The sequence below is a fragment of the Desarmillaria tabescens genome (genome assembly GCF_030435595.1).
Source record: "Desarmillaria tabescens strain CCBAS 213 chromosome Unknown EV420scaffold_26, whole genome shotgun sequence".
Classification (NCBI taxonomy): Eukaryota; Fungi; Basidiomycota; class Agaricomycetes; order Agaricales; family Physalacriaceae; genus Desarmillaria; species Desarmillaria tabescens.
The window spans coordinates 340,505-358,917 of record NW_026848325.1 but is presented as its reverse complement, the minus strand read 5'-3'; the positions used below and the strand labels follow the sequence as shown (position 1 = coordinate 358,917).

The 18,413-nt window shown below is 48.9% G+C and overlaps 5 protein-coding genes across 5 annotated transcripts; 3 read left to right on the top strand and 2 right to left on the bottom strand.

The window, feature by feature from the left end:
- Positions 1-1,062: 1,062 nt before the first annotated feature.
- Positions 1,063-3,217, top strand: EV420DRAFT_592276 (AMP-binding protein). Its single transcript, XM_060482728.1, has 7 exons — positions 1,063-1,847; positions 1,898-1,951; positions 2,001-2,335; positions 2,394-2,620; positions 2,674-2,764; positions 2,818-3,032; positions 3,088-3,217. Exons 1-7 carry the CDS (start codon positions 1,172-1,174, stop codon positions 3,149-3,151), a joined length of 1,662 nt encoding a protein of 553 aa, XP_060328792.1. The 5' UTR covers positions 1,063-1,171; the 3' UTR covers positions 3,152-3,217.
- On the bottom strand, positions 3,212-6,559 carry EV420DRAFT_592238 (glycoside hydrolase family 31 protein). The gene is made up of 13 exons (XM_060482726.1): positions 6,237-6,559; positions 5,537-6,181; positions 5,296-5,478; positions 5,123-5,245; positions 5,047-5,064; positions 4,973-4,997; positions 4,828-4,918; positions 4,575-4,778; positions 4,369-4,523; positions 4,170-4,317; positions 4,030-4,112; positions 3,451-3,977; positions 3,212-3,401 (listed from the first exon to the last, which is right to left on the bottom strand). The coding sequence occupies exons 1-13, from the start codon at positions 6,451-6,453 to the stop codon at positions 3,388-3,390; spliced, it is 2,433 nt and encodes an 810-aa protein (XP_060328791.1). The 5' UTR covers positions 6,454-6,559; the 3' UTR covers positions 3,212-3,387.
- Positions 6,560-6,606: 47 nt separating this feature from the next.
- EV420DRAFT_592260 (uncharacterized protein) lies at positions 6,607-9,374 on the bottom strand. The gene is made up of 4 exons (XM_060482727.1): positions 9,310-9,374; positions 9,140-9,254; positions 8,469-9,085; positions 6,607-8,416 (listed from the first exon to the last, which is right to left on the bottom strand). Coding segments are annotated over exons 1-4 (2,391 nt in total). The 5' UTR covers positions 9,312-9,374; the 3' UTR covers positions 6,607-6,759.
- Positions 9,375-11,706: 2,332 nt separating this feature from the next.
- EV420DRAFT_591911 (acyltransferase ChoActase/COT/CPT) lies at positions 11,707-14,890 on the top strand. The gene is made up of 14 exons (XM_060482725.1): positions 11,707-11,838; positions 11,986-12,210; positions 12,261-12,344; positions 12,391-12,571; positions 12,626-12,692; positions 12,743-12,852; positions 12,906-13,157; positions 13,212-13,665; positions 13,713-13,816; positions 13,870-13,979; positions 14,040-14,300; positions 14,353-14,570; positions 14,621-14,695; positions 14,757-14,890. Exons 2-14 carry the CDS (start codon positions 11,999-12,001, stop codon positions 14,783-14,785), a joined length of 2,157 nt encoding a protein of 718 aa, XP_060328789.1. The 5' UTR covers positions 11,707-11,838; positions 11,986-11,998; the 3' UTR covers positions 14,786-14,890.
- A 1,725-nt stretch (positions 14,891-16,615) lies between these two features.
- Positions 16,616-18,089, top strand: EV420DRAFT_1272750 (uncharacterized protein; the record flags this gene model as incomplete). Its single annotated transcript, XM_060467722.1, has 10 exons — positions 16,616-16,705; positions 16,760-16,835; positions 16,893-16,909; positions 16,962-17,002; positions 17,059-17,182; positions 17,234-17,261; positions 17,320-17,375; positions 17,429-17,484; positions 17,539-17,637; positions 17,822-18,089. The coding sequence occupies 10 exons, from the start codon at positions 16,616-16,618 to the stop codon at positions 18,087-18,089; spliced, it is 855 nt and encodes a 284-aa protein (XP_060328788.1).
- Positions 18,090-18,413: the final 324 nt, after the last annotated feature.

The window sequence follows — 18,413 nt, the reverse complement described above, 5'->3', positions numbered from 1 at the left end:
GGTACGAGTCACCAGGTCCGATGATGGCTGATGTCAAGTCAGGAAAATCCGAAGTCGCGGCGGCCTGAATGATTAGAGGGCAGACAAATGGAACCGCATTATGCTAGATTAAGTAAAATTTGGGTTCGTGCTGGCATAGCACAAACAGATGAGGAAAGAGGTGTATGCCTGTGTAACGCACTTCGCAAAGGAATTTTAAAAAAAGCTGTTGTGCAAGAGAAGACCTAGCGACGAGAAGGAAATTTAACATCAGTAGTACCATTAGCAGAGAGCGGATTTACCCCATATAGCTAGCGAATCTCATGCGTATCACAAGAGCGCGATGGTTGTTTAATCAAAAATTGACGATAAGATAAGATGGTCAACTTGAGTCCCGGGTATCTCCGTTGCACCTTGACGTTACGCACTGTTCTCCCTGTTCATCATGCAGGAATATCATGATGAAGCCAAGACTGCGTGGTAGCGGAGTTCTCTGACCACTTCCAAATTTTTATCCGGTCCCAATTGAGGTCTGTCATCTACTGCTGTCTTCTCTTGGCTTCATGGAACTTTTTCTGGGTCCATATGCGTAGTAAATGGTAAATGAACTTACATCTGCAAGGTCGGGTAAAGTACGGACCCCGTTCACGCTTGGCGCACTTCTAGTATTATCGAAAACAGTAAAACCTTGCCTTCGCCCTAACCTCTTTTGTTTTCTTGACTCGTGAAGACGGTAGCACTAATCAATACCTGCCATCGAGTTGCAGGAAGTACCGTGTCATGATGCACGGTAGGTCTGCTGCGGTGGTCTGGCTATTACGGCGTGGGGGATGGATAACTATATATGTCAACGATGCGCACGATTGAGGCGCTATACCGAGTGCCTTTAAATGGTTGATCATCGGAAATTCGACGGGAAGGAGAAATGTACAGGTGGTCCCTTTCATCACCAGCGTGACTTGCTGATACTGCCATGTGGCGCCGAACAATTGGAAGTAGTAAACCTTGTTGACCTCTTGCTTGTCTCTTGATAATTGGTCGCCAGTCCTTCCCGGCATTTCTCTACATTAGCTTCCTCTGACAACGAATCCATGGTATGTTCTGATATGAAACCCATTTGGATTCCGCTCTCGACCCTTATAATGCCCGCTGTCTCTCAATTGAACTCGATATCTGGACTGGAGCACTCGACATGGACTCGAACATCTTCCGCGCCAGTGTTCGTTATTTTCGCTACGTACTCCTCGCTGTGTTGGGCCGGTACTTTTTTACAGGACGTACTCAGTCGTACTCCGAGTACCGTCGTGTCCCCGAATTCGAGGAGGAGAAGGTATCTGAAAAGATATCTGAGCATGTAGCTGCCTCGAAGCACAGTTTCGGCGTAAAGGTAGATGCTCCGTTTACGTGTGTTCATCATGCTTTCGCGTCTGCAGTTCGCGCAAACCCTTCGCAGAGAGCCGTCGTTGACCACCTAGGGAATTCCATGTCCTATGCCGACCTCGACTATCTTTCGTCGCTCCTTGCTTCGTATCTAAGAGCCCATGGTGTTCGCCCAGGGTGTCTCGTCGCTCTTGTCGCACAGCGTTCAATTGCTCAGGTGGTCGCCATCTTTGGAATCTTGCGCGCTGGCGCGGCATACATTCCATTGGATGGTGACATCACCAGGGATGATACACTTCAAAGTATCATGCTCGATGCAAATCCCACATTCGTTCTAGTCTCCAAAGGATGTATCTCTCGCACCAGCCTACTCAGTCATCCCTACGGATGCATCGAAGATGTACTTCACTCCATCAGAGATTATCCTCTTGACGCGGTTGAGGATCTATCTCGAGGCTCTGATACCGCCTACATAATATTCACATCGGGTATGCCTCTCTCTCCGCACCTGCACACACTACTAATCTTTATGAGATAGGTACCACCGGCAAGCCTAAAGGTGTCATGGTCAGTCATTCGAACGTCACCAACCGTGCGTTTAATTCGCTCTGCGTAGAGGTCTCATACTGATTCTACTCTAGTACTCTCATTGTCGCCTGGGAATTTGCACATCAAACCTGGAGTTAAAGTGGCACAGCTCCTTAATATAGCCTTCGATATGTGCGCATGGGAAACTCTCGGGTGTCTAATGAATGGAGGGACTTTGTATTTACGGGGCCCTCGACGAGCAGATTGGATCAAGGTTATGAAGACGGTGGATGTTATAATCGCTACTCCGTCTATACTGATTCCCCACGACCCCTCCGATTTTCCCAATGTTCGAGTGGTTGCTACGGCCGGAGAGCCTTGCCCCCAATCATTGGCGGACAAGTGGGCCTCTCAAGCGACTTTCTACAATTGTTGTGGACCTACCGAGGTAAGTCATTCAGCAGTTATCCAAGCAATACGACAAAGTGTTCACCTGCACTTCACAGACGACGATAGTCAACACGATGCATAAACATGCTCCTTACACACCGCTTTCCATTGGCAAGCCAACCGCGAATAACAGCGTCTATGTCCTGAATGAGCTGTTGCGGCCTGTACCTTTCGGGACCGCTGGCGTTATGTGGGCCGGCGGGAAAGGTATCTCGAAAGGATACTTCGGACTAGATGAACTGACTTCCCAACGATACCTCAAAGATCCCTTCATTCCTGGCGGGTAAGTCACATCTTCATGCAATTCCTCCTGACCCGACTCACACATGCTTCCAGGATAATGTATAATACTGGCGACATCGGAAAATGGAGAGAAGACGGCTCTCTTGACCATTTAGGTCGCGTCGACGATCAAGTTAAGATCAAAGTACGTCACTCTTCTTTCGGTCAGACGGACATCATTTTCATTATAATATTCAGGGCTTCCGCGTAGAGTTGGATGGCATCAGTGCGGCTATGCAATCTTACCCCACGGTTACGGGTGCATGCGCAGTATTGATTGGTGACGAACTTGTCGGATTATTCACGCCTTCATCGGTCGATGCCAGAAGCGTTCAAGAGGCCGTTTGTAAAATCTTGCCATGGTATTCCGTTCCTTGCAAATTCCTGTCGATCCCCGCTTTGCCTTTGACCAAGTGAGTGTCGTCGTCAATGCCTATCGCCCAATGATTTCTGATTCTTCGCTTGCAGAAACGGCAAGATAGACAAAACGGAACTCAAGAGCATCGCTCTTCGTCAGCCAGCAGGTGTGTAGTTTATTGGTAACGCTAGATTCCCTCATTATGGTACTCTATCTTTGTGCTTGTGTTGTATGCTTGTTTACACAAGTATATTATCCATTATACACAATTTCGAGTTATGAAAGAAATTCGACCAGACCTTACTCCTATTTAAAAGACACCGAAAAAGCCTGGTTCAGTGGTAGCCCAACAGGAACATCCAAAACCTTGTTGGCATCATCGTACTGGGCACCCTCCACGGCCTGATTGTTCACATGTACCGACCTAGGCTTAGCCTCAACTCCCAGCACTCTCACCCGTGCGACATTCACACCTGCTTTGAACCCGAAGCTCCCAGAGACGCTCAACTTGCCATTGGCGAAACTCGTGTCCACATTTGTAGTCGCGTTCGGCGTAATGGACAACCCATCATCCAGGTACAACTTTCCCGCTGCAGTCCCATCAGCACGGGGCGCGACGACAAACTCAAAGTCTTCGGCCCGAAGCTCTGTGGTCGTCATGGTCGACTGAACACGGAGCGGTAAGATACTGCCTCCCCTAATGAAGACCGGAATATCTGTGAAGCCGATATCGGTGAAAGTGATCTGTTGGCCAGTGCTTTTGATGGGAGCAAGAGACGTGAAGTTGTAGAACGTATCATTGGGAAGGTAGATGGTAACAGAAGTCGAGTTCTCGTCTGTTACAGGAGAGACAAGGATGGAGTCACCATAGAAGAACTGGAGATCGATGGAATAGGTCGCTTTGTCGGTAGGGTATTGGAACCACAAGGGCTGGAGGACGGGCGTTCCGTCAAGACTTGCTGTGTGGAATGCAGTATAGATGTAATCCATAAGGCGGTATCTGCCACAGCCCGTTCAATACGTTGTGCCGCATAATGCAATCAAGGGTTTACCGCATATCAAGAACGTTTTTAGCCGCTTCAGCAACAGTAGGCCACACGTAGAACTCTTGTGAAATAGAGGTGTCCGAATTGTGCTATGATAAGCTCTGTGTTAATCGCTCCTCATTCCTTACTACGCACAGAAAGCTTACATTTCTCATAAAGGGATAGAACCCTCCCAGCATAGCCCATCGCGCACACAGGTTTTCTGTCGTGTTTCCACCGAACCCACAGATATCACTTCCCACCATCGGGATCTGGTATACACTGGCCATTCCTAGCATACCGGCGATGCTGAGCCTGTAGAGTTGCCATGTACTGACATTATCACCGAGCCATTTACCAACGTACTTGCCCGCGCCTGCAAACGTCGAGCGAGTGATAACCAAGGTCCGCAAGCCCGGACGTCTATTCAACAACGCGGTACGCGTCGCCATGGACATCATAGTTCCATACAAATTGTGTGTGTTATATTGGTTCAATCCGTTTGCAGATGTCGCGTTGGTCTGGAAGCATGTATAAGTAGAGTATAACGTCCATTAGCATTCGTTCCGTACCCATGCGGTTTTGCTGGATAGCGCCCCAGCTGCGTTATTGATGGCATAGGGAGGGTTCAAGAGATCATCTCTTTTCGAAAGTTCTCTGGGCGCAGAGTTGGTAAAGATAGGCGTGTCATGATTTGGAGGCAGAGAGGTCCTTGGAGGAGGCAACGCTTGCAGCCGCGCTTGCTCGTACGGGTTTTCGCAAGGCAAGTCGCAAAACTAGATGTTCATAAGTGAAACGATCTCAAAAGAGGGATTCCGTTCTAACGTTGGATGGCTCATTCATGTCAATCCATGCTCCATCAATATCAATGCCGTCATCCGGGCTATAAAACTGTTCGAACTCTTGGTTCCAGTACCTGGTAAGATATCCCGTTATAGCCCTTATCGTTAATCGCATTGGGGAAACTTACATCTGTATGTCGGGGTGAAACCAATCTGATGTGGGGTTCAGAGACGATAATTGATCAGTATTCGCCCGGCTTACCAGGATAGACAGTGACACCTAGTCATTCAAACAACTCAGAGGGACACGCCTGTAGACATAACAGCTTGGTACATACCAGGCCAGACCAGTCCTATAGCCGCACTGCCGTTGGGCATCTTCAACCAAACGTCCATCTCGGTTCCGCGATCATATGGTTCGTAACCCTCCTGTAACGCCACGGCGGGATCGGTCATAAGAACTATACGACTTTCAGCTCCATGAACGACATCCATCAGACGTCTAACTCACTGTACTTCTGGCCATGATCATGCAAATACTGAACAATCTGTCTCATCCGGTCCAAGGGGAAATAATTGGGATCAACGGTAAAGATCTTGCGCCCGTCCATGTAATCGATGTCGGTCCACATAGTCTCCAGGGGTATTTTTGCAGCCGCGTAGTTCGTAATGACACTGGCAACGTCGACGAAATCTGTAGTGACAACATGCTTAGACACTCGTTATTGTATAAACGTGCGATTGAGACGTACTCTGGTAGCCAAAGCGACACTGGTGAAGCCCGAAAGACCAATAGGGTACCTCAGCTGGCAGCCCGACAAGTTCTGCATACTGCTTTGCAACCTCGACAGGACTTGACTCGCTGCCGGCAAGGAAGTAAAAGTCGAGGACGCCCCCGATGACATTGTATTCGAGCGTTGGCCTACCAGGCTCCGTATTGTTGAGTTTAATATCCATGCCATTTGAATTGAGTAAGAAAACGCCATGTGTTCCGGTAGAGCGATGCTCAAAGTATATGGGATGATTGCCGTACAAATTAGTCCCAGTGGGAATGCCATATGCGTCGCGTGACCATAACGTTAGGGTCGTGTTCAAGGGCAGCCTGAATGGATTCGTATGCTCGCCAAGACCGTAAATGTTCGGATCCTCCGGAAGACTCGTCTTCACGCGCAGATATTGCGACTCGTAGATGAGCGGATGGCTTGCGGTCGAGAAGAGGACCTCCTTGGTCAGAGTGCGATAAATGGAGAACGAGAAGGGCGATGCCGTGTAATTGAATTGGATAGCAGCGTTCTCCGGGGCGATGTTGATGTTTGATGAAGGGCGGTTCAAGATGGAGTCCGGGACTTCGTACCTCGCGTTGGCGGCATCTGTGATCTTCAGATGAAGTCGCGTTTCTATGAAGGCGATGTTGAGTTAAGGTGGAAGAAATAAATGAGAAAAGGCGGGCACCAGTTTCGTATACCACCTCAAGCAACAATGTCGAAATGTCTGTCCCGAAGACAGCACAACCTTTCCCTCGTAGTGTGAGATTCGCCTTGAACGAGGGTCCCTGCCAAATCCCATTTACAAGATTATACCCCGAACACTGGTCCAACACAGCTGGGTCGACATAGGAACCGTAAGAGAGAGACACCAACGCAGCGAAGAGCAGACCAGCCAGCACCATCTTGTGGGGTGCTGATCACAAGCGGGAAACCCGAGTGAGCCCTTTTTATAGGTGATCGTGTTGAAGCTCGATCAAGAAGCTACAAGCACATGACGCCGTCAGCATGCCACATCAGAAAAGCCTGGATTTGCAGGAGAAATGCTGCCGACGTCGAATATGCATAAAATGTTAGAGGCGAATAGCGGATGTATCGACGATCATTCAACAGGTCTTTAAATGGCCAATATAGGATCCAGCAAGCTTTGCGGTTTCACCCGTTCAACCTGATAAAAATAAAAACATTTTCCAGGCATATAATACAATCCTTCATACCAAATTCAACAGAGCAACGTCACGAACCTTTTCCAGCATAAAAGCATACCCAACCTTCTTCTCGAGTTCCCGCAGCGAGTTGACGTTGTGGGCATTCACAGTGCGTAGCAGTTTATCCTCTGCCTCACCCCATAACGGGGAAGCCTTCTTCAAAGGACTGTCGATCTTTACACCACTCTCAGTCGCTCGCCGTCGATCCCGGTCCAACGCCTCCTTCACCCTCCCTTGTTTGGATAGCTTCGCAAACCTGCGCGCCCTAGATGAATACGGCGGCTCGTACCCATCAATATCCTCATCGTCAGGCAGCACATCAATATCCATCTTGGGCGCCGATTTCCGCTTCACCCGTCTGGTAGGCGTCAAACTCTTCTCATGTTCTTGCTTAACGCGCTGCAGCCGCTTCTCCGTGTTCTCGATCGATAATTCCTCCTCCCACACTTTCCTCACGCGGTCTTCAGGCAATCCAAATCGCTTCGTCCAACTATGCATTAACGATTTGCCCAACTCGGATATTGAATCCTTAGTAGAGATCGGCGCGGATATTGATGTTCCCGGAAGCGATTTTCGGGACGCACGCTTGAATGCCTCCTTCCGTAGATCAATTCGGGGTGGCGGAGGTGCAGCGAGAGTATACCGTCGCTGAATTGGTTTCTTCGCCATAGAACGTAGATCGAGGAAGGGGATAGACTGCTTTGGTGGTGCTGCAGGTGCAATGAAGGGATTGTCATCGCTTAAGAGGTTGGTTACAATCTCTTCTTCACCATCATCCGAAGGAGCCGCTGAGAACCGCGGACGCGAAGGCCCAGCATCGGGTGGAACGGACTGAACAAAACACCGTTGTAGTCCCTTAGGGGGCGATGGAAGCGACGTCGGTAATTTGCTCAATGAATTATACTTATCAACGGTACGCAGGGACGCAGAACGCTGGTTCGAAGGTAGTACGTTAGAGGGAAGCTCCTTCGGCAGCACAATGGCCATCCGCTTTGAGTCCTCAGGCGGGGTTAGAGGCGAAACCGCCGCCTTTCCATTGAGCGTGTCCTCAGAATTTGAAGGCCGATCGACGAGCTCGGTAGTCACGCCTTGTAGGGGTCGCGACGTCAGGAGCGAAACATCTTCGGATACCTGGTCTGCGAGCCTGGTTGTAAGAGAGTCCACTATCGACGGTGCCGCTTCTGAAACAACTGTATCCTCGGTCGCCTTCCCTTTTCCCTTCTCCAGAGCAGTCAGTCTCCTCGTCGCCTTGCCCCTCACCGGAGGCCAAGTCTTTTTGGGCTCAGAATCGGAGTCAGAATCAGAGTTTGGTACTCCACGTTTGGTGCTACCAGCGAGTCGATGACCACCAAATGGACCTTCTGTAAGGCGAGGGAGCTGACGTACTCGCTGTGGGGAGGGAGCACGAGAAGACGATGCAGGTGACTCGAAGAACCCCGAATCCGGGCTAGGATGTCGTTTACGTAGGGGTTTCTTGAGAGGGCGCGTAATAGGATGGTCCTGCATCGTTTTAGGCTGGGGATTAGGTTTGTGATTTGACGAACTGGATGCAGGGGCCGGTCTCTCTTTGGACTGTAAATGAGGAGAAGGTAGCTGAGATATATCGGGATAGAGACGACGCCCATTCTGAGATGGAGGCGTCTTGCGTTCTGAAGATCGGCTGAAGATAGTTCAGATCCAAAATATCATCTGAAAGGAAAAGGAAACCGTACGAAGTTGCAGCAATTTTGGATCGGGAAGGCGTTAGCAACTCTTCGACCTCACTAACATCTGTTGGATCGTGATCAGACTCGACAATCATCTCCACATCCATAACATGTTCATCATCCTGCTCCTGAGGGTCATCGCCGAATATTTCACCGTTATAATCATCCGGACCTGGCGTTTCTCGGCTGTCAGACTCTTCATCAAACACTTGAGTGAACAGGGACACAGGGGCCTTAGTCGTGGAAGCTTTAGCCTTGGATGGCTCCGTGAGAATAGTAGCCCGACCTCCTGCATTATCCTGCCCTGAATCCGAATGGGTGACTGCTTTATTAGCTATGGCCTGCGATGCCACCGTCGGCGGGGGCAGAGGCTTCGACGCAGTCTTGGCCTTTGTCCCGTCATTATCTTCCTCGCGATCCGCAAGCTTGGGTCTCTTCGACGCGACACCCTCATCCGACTCGTGCTTCCGCTTTCCCGGGTTGGCTAGCGCACCCTCTGTCCTCTTTGCCGCCTCTTTACGATAGCGCTTGATATATCTATTGAAAGATTCCTGATTCTTGACGTATCTGTCTCTCCAGGATTGCCAGCTGCGTGACTCTGCCCATGGCCATCTTTGCAGATTCTATAACAAACGCAAGGTCAATCAAGGGAGGAAGAGGGCATGCAAGGAGCATACTTCTGTCAGTTTCTTATACAGTTGATTGCCGCTCGTAGCCTGAAAGCCGATGGTTTGAGTCGCCAGATACTCGACAAGGTGCTCATCCTCTTTTTGTGTGAATTTGTGCCGAGGCCTATGATTTTGGTATTTAATAGCTGGAAGAGCAGAAGAAAGTAGCGACGAAATACATCAGCGTCTGTCGGTTCCTTTGGGAGATAGTAGCAAAACGGAAACAAGAGGCACGATGGTCACGATGTGCAAGACACGCCTCAAGTTCCCACGCTCCACAAATAAACAAGCTGATTCTAGATTTGGAAATCACCGCCAGCGCTTGGATAGGGGTAAATCGCAACATTTTCTGCTCACAAAATGTGGATGTCAGCATGTTTCAGGATAACTATGCGAGCACACAATATACTACATAACTATAATGCAGAGGCATGTACTTAGGTTGGAAATGCAAGTAAGAAAAATCATGTAGCTTTGGTACCAAAAGAGTCAAGACTAGAACGAAAGGATTCACCCCAAATGGAAATATTTCCGTATGTCATGCAAGTATTTTCGGCCTGTAAGTATGTGCGAAAAGGTGATTTCACCTCTACAAAAGACATCTTATCTACAAACTGATAGCGGCTTTTATTCTGATTGGCTCACAGATAAACTACTCTCATTGTTAGCAGGTGGTAACGTCATCCGTTGGCTGTTTTCCTTGCTACAAGGAGCCCCCAACTTCATAGCATTAGGAGTGGCATGGTTAGTTGTCTGTATTGCTTGCAGGTTGACAGTCCCTGCTCGCTGAAAGGAAGTAATAGAACTGCCAGCTGGAGTGGAACAATAGCGTCAAGTCTTCCTGTTGTTTTGACATTGCTTACTGCAGGAGACACGTACAATGTATTCACTCTCATCTCGGCAAGTCATTTTCGACCGAAAATCATTTGTTTACGCTGGGACGCCCCACTATAATTATTCATTTAATAGAAACTCTGTAAATACCATATCAAAAACAAATGGTTTTTCGATGATGGTCAATACTTAACCAGTACTGTACCGGAATTCTTCGACATAGACTGACAAGTTAAGAGACGCGTTCGACGTGGGAATTGTGGCTGTGTAGACTACTTGCCGGCTTAAGCCGAACTCGTACGACGTGCTTGACTTGCACTTCAATAATTTTTTGGTCTCTTTGTCGAACCAGCATCCGCTGCATATCGGTAACTCGATGTTCTACTTCTCGATAGATTCCAGATGCCTTACTCCGCAGCCTTTATGAAGAAATTTCAGGCTCTCGCCTGCTGTCGTTGCCCTCTTCGTTCATGTTATCAAGTACTTTCGGAATTTTCTGTTCTGATATCGTTCAGTAATTCAGTTTTGAGTGTCTATTGCCTCTCATAATCTGTAGCTCTTGCCTCAGCTGATCGCCGCTCTCTTTGCCAACACAAAAGAAATGTTCTTTTTACTCGTGTAAGTAAATGTAACCGATTAGAATGGTTACTCGCTACTTCGCTTCAGTCACATCGAGCACGAAGTTCAGTACGCTTCATCTATACCACGAGTGGATTCACTAAAATGGGTACATCGAAATGCTTAGCTCGACACGGGCCACGGCTATCCTTCTCCCTGTTTTCTCATCATTTGACTGCTTTCGTTATACACTAAAATTTGCACAAGAAATCCAATAGTAAGTACTGCATGTTTTCTTTTCCTGTCGCTTGTCCCATTGCCTCATTGCAAAGGCTCTTCTAGGCAAGCGCGGCGGTAAGCAAATTGTTCAACAGAGATTCGGCGCTCATAGCTGATCATGAAATCTCCTCTTAACACCCGCTGCGTCCACCGCCCGCCGCTCCCCTTCCGCTCTTCATCTGAAGAATATAAAACACTTTACTCGAGTCCTCATACTATATGGTGCTTCCCATCGAAGAAATAACCCCCTCTGCATTGGATATACATACGCCCTAGAGAGCCTAGAATACAGCTAACAAGGAGACTAGCTATATCTTCTAGTACACGTGAGTATTTCCCCTCCCAAGACCGACTGACACTGACCAGTGTTAGGCTTTGATTTTGGAAACAACCCTGCGCAGCAAATGCTTGTCTCTTGGCTGCCAGGGACACTCAATCAATTTTGGTGGACAGAATCTGGCTCGGAAGTGTCAGTTTCTGTGGCATCCTGGACGACCCGTCGACGCGTGCCTGTCATGCAACCGTAACAATCAAACTCGGCGGCGACCACTGGACGAACACCTTCGTTTTATTGGCAATCTTTGGACGCACGGCGATCAATTCTGCCATAGGCCGCCCCATCTAAGTACGATGCATCGTTTTTTCCCCTGTTAATCCGCTGTAAGAGACTTTATGAAAACAGAGACCAGCGCATTGAGTTGTTGCTAAGCTATGCGGAATGACTCGGGTGCAGCGCCTGTATGGAACTGACGCAGCCGCTGCCGCCCCTAAATTTAGAGGCGGCACGTGAATTCTGCATGATAAGCTCACCCCTCTTTGAAACCATCATCGTTGCCGGCTTCGTGTCAGTAAGTGATTACCTGCCGCTCTAGTTTGCCATTTTTCCTGGTGCTGAAGTCTCTTGAAGGTGCCGAAGGCCAATTATACGGGCTGCCCAGACGGACATTCGATCAAAAACCGCCGTGCGGACCGCCACCCCGCCGTCTACTTACGGAACGGAGCACCTGAGGTGCTAAACGATTAGGAGTTATCTGCCTGTAAGTCAGCACGCCGGATCTCCTCCTTATTTCAAATCCCGTACCCCACACTTCCCCACACTCCGTTATAAAGACTCAATATTTGTGCGTTAATCTCCTTTTTTGCTGCTGCTCGAGTTCCCTGATGTCGAGATTCAAAGCTTCTAGTTCTTCGGAGCCAATGCCAGGCCAGACTTTCGCATTCCAAGACAAGCTCCCGAAGCTTCCCATCCCCCCTTTGGAAGATACCTGCAAAAGATATCTAAAGGCCCTTGAGGGGCTGCAGGACGCACGAGAACACGAGCAGACGAAGCTAGCCGTTCAGGACTTCTTGGATAAAGATGGGCCGCGTATACAAGAGAAACTGAAGGCATGGGCAAAGAATAAGGACAGGTTGGCGCTTATCCCTCTTCGCTTCGTTATCTCGGCTAACGACAACCTAGCTACATCGAAGACTTTTGGTATGAATCATATCTATCGCATACAGACCCCGTCGTATTAGCACTGAATCCATTTTTCGTTCTCGAGTGAGCTCCGTCCATTTCATCCGTAATTATGGCTCACGACTTCCAGGAATGATCCTTCGCCCGATCGAGGCACCCAGCTTCCTCGGGCTGCGTCGCTTATCATTTCATCTCTGGGATTCGTCCATGACCTTCGAGCTGGAATTCTGGAGCCAGATACTATCCGAGGAAAGCCTCTGGACATGGACCAGTATTCGAGACTGTTCGGCACCGCCAGGATTCCAACAGAGGTACGTTGGTGGTGTCGGCAGCGAGATACTTCCGTGCTCACAAGGTTTGCTTAGCGAGGATGCAAGATGCAAGTACACGAGGATTCGAGACATATTGTCGTTCTTCGCCGCGGACAGTTTTGTGAGTATCAGGCCCATCCGACTTTTACGGCCGCTCTAAACGACGCTTAGATTGGTTTGACGTACTTGATGATGACAACCTGCCGGTTCTTACGGAACGCGAAGTCATACGCAACCTCAAGGCTATCATCTGTGATGCTGACAAAACCGATAAAGTTGATGTGAGTACATGAATGTTTGTATTGATGTTTCCATCAACCAATCATGATTATAGGTCGTCAGAGGCGCGATAGGCGTGCTTTCTACAGAGAATAGAAAGATATGGTCTCAGCTCCGTGATACCCTGTCTCATGACCGTACTAACAAGTCATGCCTTGATATCATCGACCGGTCCCTGTTTGTGGTGTGCTTGGATGATGCTGCGCCGGATAACTTGGCGGATCTATGCAGCAATTTCTTGTGCGGCACGTACGGCTTGGAAGATGGTGTCCAAACTGGTACCTGTACCAATCGATGGTACGATAAGGTGCGTCATTGGATCTGATGGTTCTATTTCCGCTCGCTTATTCTGGGGCTCTAGCTTCAAATCATAGTTTGTGCAGATGGTGCTGCTGGTATCAACTTTGAGCACACTGGCGTTGATGGTCACACCGTACTTCGGTTTGCGGCTGATATCTTCACTGAAGGGCTGATGCTGCTTGCCCGGTCAATCAATCCCTCGGCGCCTACCCTTTTCCATGCAACCCTTTCGCCTCATGCAAAGGCGTTCAAGCCACCGCGTAATTCTGGTAAACCGCCAACACCCCCTCTAGACCACATTGACACGACGCCGAAGAAGTTAGAGTGGAAACTCTCCTCCGAGTTGCGCGTGGGTATTCGATTTGCAGAAACGAGAATTAGCGACTTGATTTGCCAGAATGACTGTCAAGCTCTGGAATTTAAGGGTTATGGAAAGAACTTCATCACAAGTCATGGATTTAGTCCAGATGCCTTCGTCCAGATGGCATTCCAAGCGGCGTATTTCGGGCTATACGGTCTGCTCGTTCCTTCCCCTCTATTCGCCGATGCTGATATCGCCCAGGTCGAATTGAATGTGTATACGAACCTGCGATGACTAAATCATTCTTACATGGACGTACCGAGGCCATTCGTTCTATTCAGCCAGAAAGTGTCCAATTTACAAAGGTACGAGCTTAGCCGCTCATATCATATGTAAATCAAGGCTCACATAATCGCAGGTCTTCTACTCTGAAGCTTCGGCTTCCCAAAAAGTCGATGCTCTGCACAAGGCCTGCGAGCGTCACGTTAAGCTGACCCGAGAGTGCAGTCAAGGGTTGGGTCAAGACAGGTGAGTGGAAAATCACATGAGCGCAGCATATTCGGCGGAATGCTGACTCCATCCATCAAGGCACCTCTACGCTCTGTATTGTCTCCTCCAGAGACAGTTCAATGGAAATCTCGACCCCTCGCCTGACGACCCTGCGCCATGGCCAGAGTGCAGTAACAAGATGCCCGCGATCTTCACCGACCCCGGTTGGGAACTCCTCAGCACGTCGATTCTGTCCACGTCCAATTGTGGTAACCCCGCTCTGCGACTCTTTGGTTTCGGTCCCGTCGCTGCCGATGGGTACGGAATTGGATATATCATCAAGGAGGACGGATTATCTGTGTATGAATTTCCAACGTTGTCCATGCGGTATTTCGCTAACTCCCTACGGTAGCTGCGCGTCCTCGAAGCATTTGCAGACTAGGCGATTTTTGAATACCCTTCAGGAATACTTGCTTGATATACAGAAGCTGATTATTCATATTCATCGCTCGGCGAATGAACGCCCGGCTCCATTTGTTGATCATGCGGGTATTCTGAGGGACTCAAAGACGGGAAGACCTATTAGTGGGCATTCTGGTGACGAAGGTGATGATGAGGATATTGCTATGCGTATGTCGCCTCCCGTTGTTTAATAATTTTTCTCATTACTTCGTTTGCAGCGGGATACTCCTTCTTTGACAGTGGTGACGTGCAACTTCTTGGGCACCGGAGGCGTACACCATATTCACATGTTGGTCAGTATTTCCAAACAGTATGTTTTCGTAGATGTCGAACTGACGTCGGTGGCGTTCTCAGGCAAGGTGCTACAATTGGCTGAATATTAGGCAGCTTGGGCTTTGCACACTTCTATCTTTGTGAGTATCGGTCTGCCGATTGTGTCTATTTGTATGTATCCCATTTTGTATGAGTACTGTTCATTGGAGGAGAATATACCACTTAATGTTATTGACGGTGGCAATGATTGTACGACAGGGGCACTTGAACCTGGACACGACCTCATGGTTTTGTCGGCTGCCAGTATTCATCGACATAACTTATGAGACTAGTAGCACCTTGACTAACGTCATTTGTCTTGGGAACAAATCCCCGAGAGAGGGTACGTATCCTAATGAAAATGAAGATTCTGATGTGCCGCCCGGAGACATTTGAATGACTCTACTTCTTGATAACAATCTATTATCAGACGTTAGTCTTTCAACCTTGGAATTTGATGCTTCTTGGCTCATCCACTCGGAATAACTAACCAGTCGAGCTGCACCCGGCGACTTCAACGCCATCGTGTCTTCATCAGAAGACACCCGCGTAGATTATTGCATCAGCGTCCAGCCACGTATGTGCGCGGTATTGACACGAAAGAGATGTTAAGGAAATTTCTCGACGCGAACATGGGGGTACTAGACAGTAGAATTTGATAAGGAAGACGGAGCCGAGCTAAATTTGGCCTTCTGGTCGTTCAAGCTTAGCAATGTTGATGAAAGTGGTGCTAGTCTGAGATCTCCAGAATGATGTCCCACTGTCTGTCTGCCTCGTCACAGTCAACCAACGACATGCTAACCGAGATAGGGTCGTAGCATACCACCTCGTAACCAGAGCTATCATAACTAAGACCTAATGAGCGCTAGATCGATGGAAGGATCCAAAGAAAAGGAAGAGCAAACTTCATAATAGATTGTCAGATTCTTCCCGTGCTGACTTCGTAGCTTCGGACAACACCTGTGAGACCGACATAGTGATCTGGTAAGTGTACTTCGCGCTTAACCTCCGGTCGTGCTAGGGTCGAATCGGAACAGCGCTCTTCGGTCAAGCTGCTCCCGAATTGCGGAATGCGTGAAACATTGTGACCATTTGTTGGTGCTTTGTAACCTCGGAGGATTACCACTGATATCTACGAGTTGCATTGGCAGTTCTCTACTTCAATGAGTCAGTTAAGTTCTCCACACAAATATGACGTGTACGTAAATCCAGCCTTTGTTGGAGGACCAGTTGACTTCGCAACCGGGTCATGATTTGTGATCAAACCATTTACCAAACTTTCAAGCAGCGCGGCAGTTCGTTCTCAAGGAGACTTAATAAACATGGTGGCGTCGAAGAATGGCAGGAACCTTTTCGGAATGCAAGAATCTTGCTTGGTAGCCGGTATCCGTTAATTTGGTTTAATCCTTGGGTATCTGGAGATATCTGGCTCCCCATCTGCAATCGCGAGATTTCTAGCGCCAAGTCTGATGTAGGGGGGGGAAAGAGGGGGAAACGTGATGCGGCAGAGCCAGGCATCTTTCGATACGCGATGGACTCGGCGTAGTGACGTGCCATTGAATAACCGCCCAGCGGCCTCAATTTACCTTCGATGTTCAAAATTGTTCGAGTCGAATCCAGCCTAGCAACCACTTCACGTGACTTAGGAGCACCCTATGGTCGCAACCTGGAGTACCTGAAGGGTGAAATTCGAAAGTCCTGATTTGGGAATTCACATCACGAATGTTATAAATGGCATAAACCCAGATTCGTCCTTTTTATCACTCTTACGCCTTCCTTCTGGACGCCCATTTGCAGGTCATCTTCAGTTCCGTTTTCTTTCCCCGGAACGCCTGTTCACATTCCTTTAAAAACTGACTGTCTTTTCTCTATACCCTCGTTCTCGATCTCTCGTTATCGACATGTTCACGACCTTTGCTGCTGCTCTCGTCCTTGCGCAAGCCGTTCGAGGCCATGTCGCGCCGTTTCACCCCTCGATGTGGTGCTTCAATGTACGTTTTATGCTGGGTCGATTATTTGCCGCTTTCCCATACTATGGACTCTAGGGCACGTCTGGGTCCAATATCAACGCCCAAGAAGCTGTTAACCCTGTGTATCAATTGAGCTACAGCGGATACTGGAGTGAGTTGCTTCTTTCACTGTATCTTATCCATTACTGAAAGTCATTTCATCTCACAGTGCATGCTAATACCGGCGTAAGAACTAGTTACTTCCGCCACATTAATTTAAATATTTAATTGTTGGCAGTGTCTTGCTCAACCTCCAGCTGCAGACACTTTCCTGGAGCTGTAAGTGCTCATTCGTTTCATCGTATTCTATCTGTGTACTAAATTAAACTCTACAGTCCCGCCGGTGGCTCGTTCAACGTCGAGATTGCCGCTAACCGTGCTTTCACCTCCTACTCTTATGACGGTACTGAAGTCTCTGACTGGGCTGACGGTCAAGCCCACGAAGAATTGTATGGAGCTGTAAGCATCCTTATGAAATTGTCATTTCACCGATACTCAAAATTTTGGTAGCACACCGAGTGCGTAACCAGCCCCAATCGTAAGCATCGGCTACATTTTGTCGAGATGTCAATCACTGACTCCTGTCCCGTTGGTAGTCCACGCCCAGAACGAATCCATGGCAGCAGGAACTGCTTTCGCTATCTCCTACACCGTGCGTAGCGCAGTCCACTCTACCAGCGTTTGATGTTCCTGACCCATCTCAAGTCCGACATCTCTGCGGTCAACGAAGACAACCTTGTCGTGTTCACCGTTGCTCCGAAGTGAGCAAATTACCTTCATCCCGTTCGTACGTTACCTTAACTCCGAATTCTTAGCACCCCCTGGAAGCTTGTTGCGACATACGACGTCCCAGCGGCAATGCCAGCATGCCCAGACGGCGGTTGTATTTGTGCTGTGAGTGCGCTTGACAACTAGTTTTGGACCTAAACTGATTGTACCTGCCTGCACAGTGGGGTTGGGTACGTATCTCTATCTCGGCCATTATAATGACTTGTTGACCTAATGATCGCTCGGCTATCTCCAGGTACCCAACGGGTTCGTTATTATATTTCTTACTCTTCACTCAACGCCGTGATTGACATGTTTTTGCTTTGACAGCTGTGGCATTCCCAACATGTATATGCATCCCTTCAGGTGTACAGTTACAGGCGCCACCGGTACGACTGCCATTGGAACACCCCAAGCTCCTGAATGGTGTGAAGACGACCAATCCAAGTGTGTTTCGGGACCCAAGAAGTTCATCATTTGGAACCAGAACGAAGCTGATACGGTGTCCGTCGATGGCTATGATCTTGCCGGAGAGCCCAGGTCCCCCGGATACAACACCAAGATGGGATTCACTGGCGGTGCGTTCATCGGATTTTGATGCTCCGCGGCATCCAGCTTATTGACGAAACATTTACAGGCGCTCAAAACGACATTTTCACCGGAGCTAGCACTGGAGGCAGCTCTTCGTCCGGCTCGGGCTCCTCGTCATCGTCGTCGTCTTCATCGCTCCCGGCTGAGTTTGCGACCACATCATCGGCGGCAAGTGCTACTTCCGCAGCACCCGAGACGACCTCGACCTCAGAAAGTTCTACGTACGTCGCACCCGCCACTACTGAGTCGTCGGAATCTTCTACCTCTGCCGCTCCCGCCACTACCTCATCTTCGGAATCTTCTTTCTCTGCCGCTCCCGCTACCACTTCTT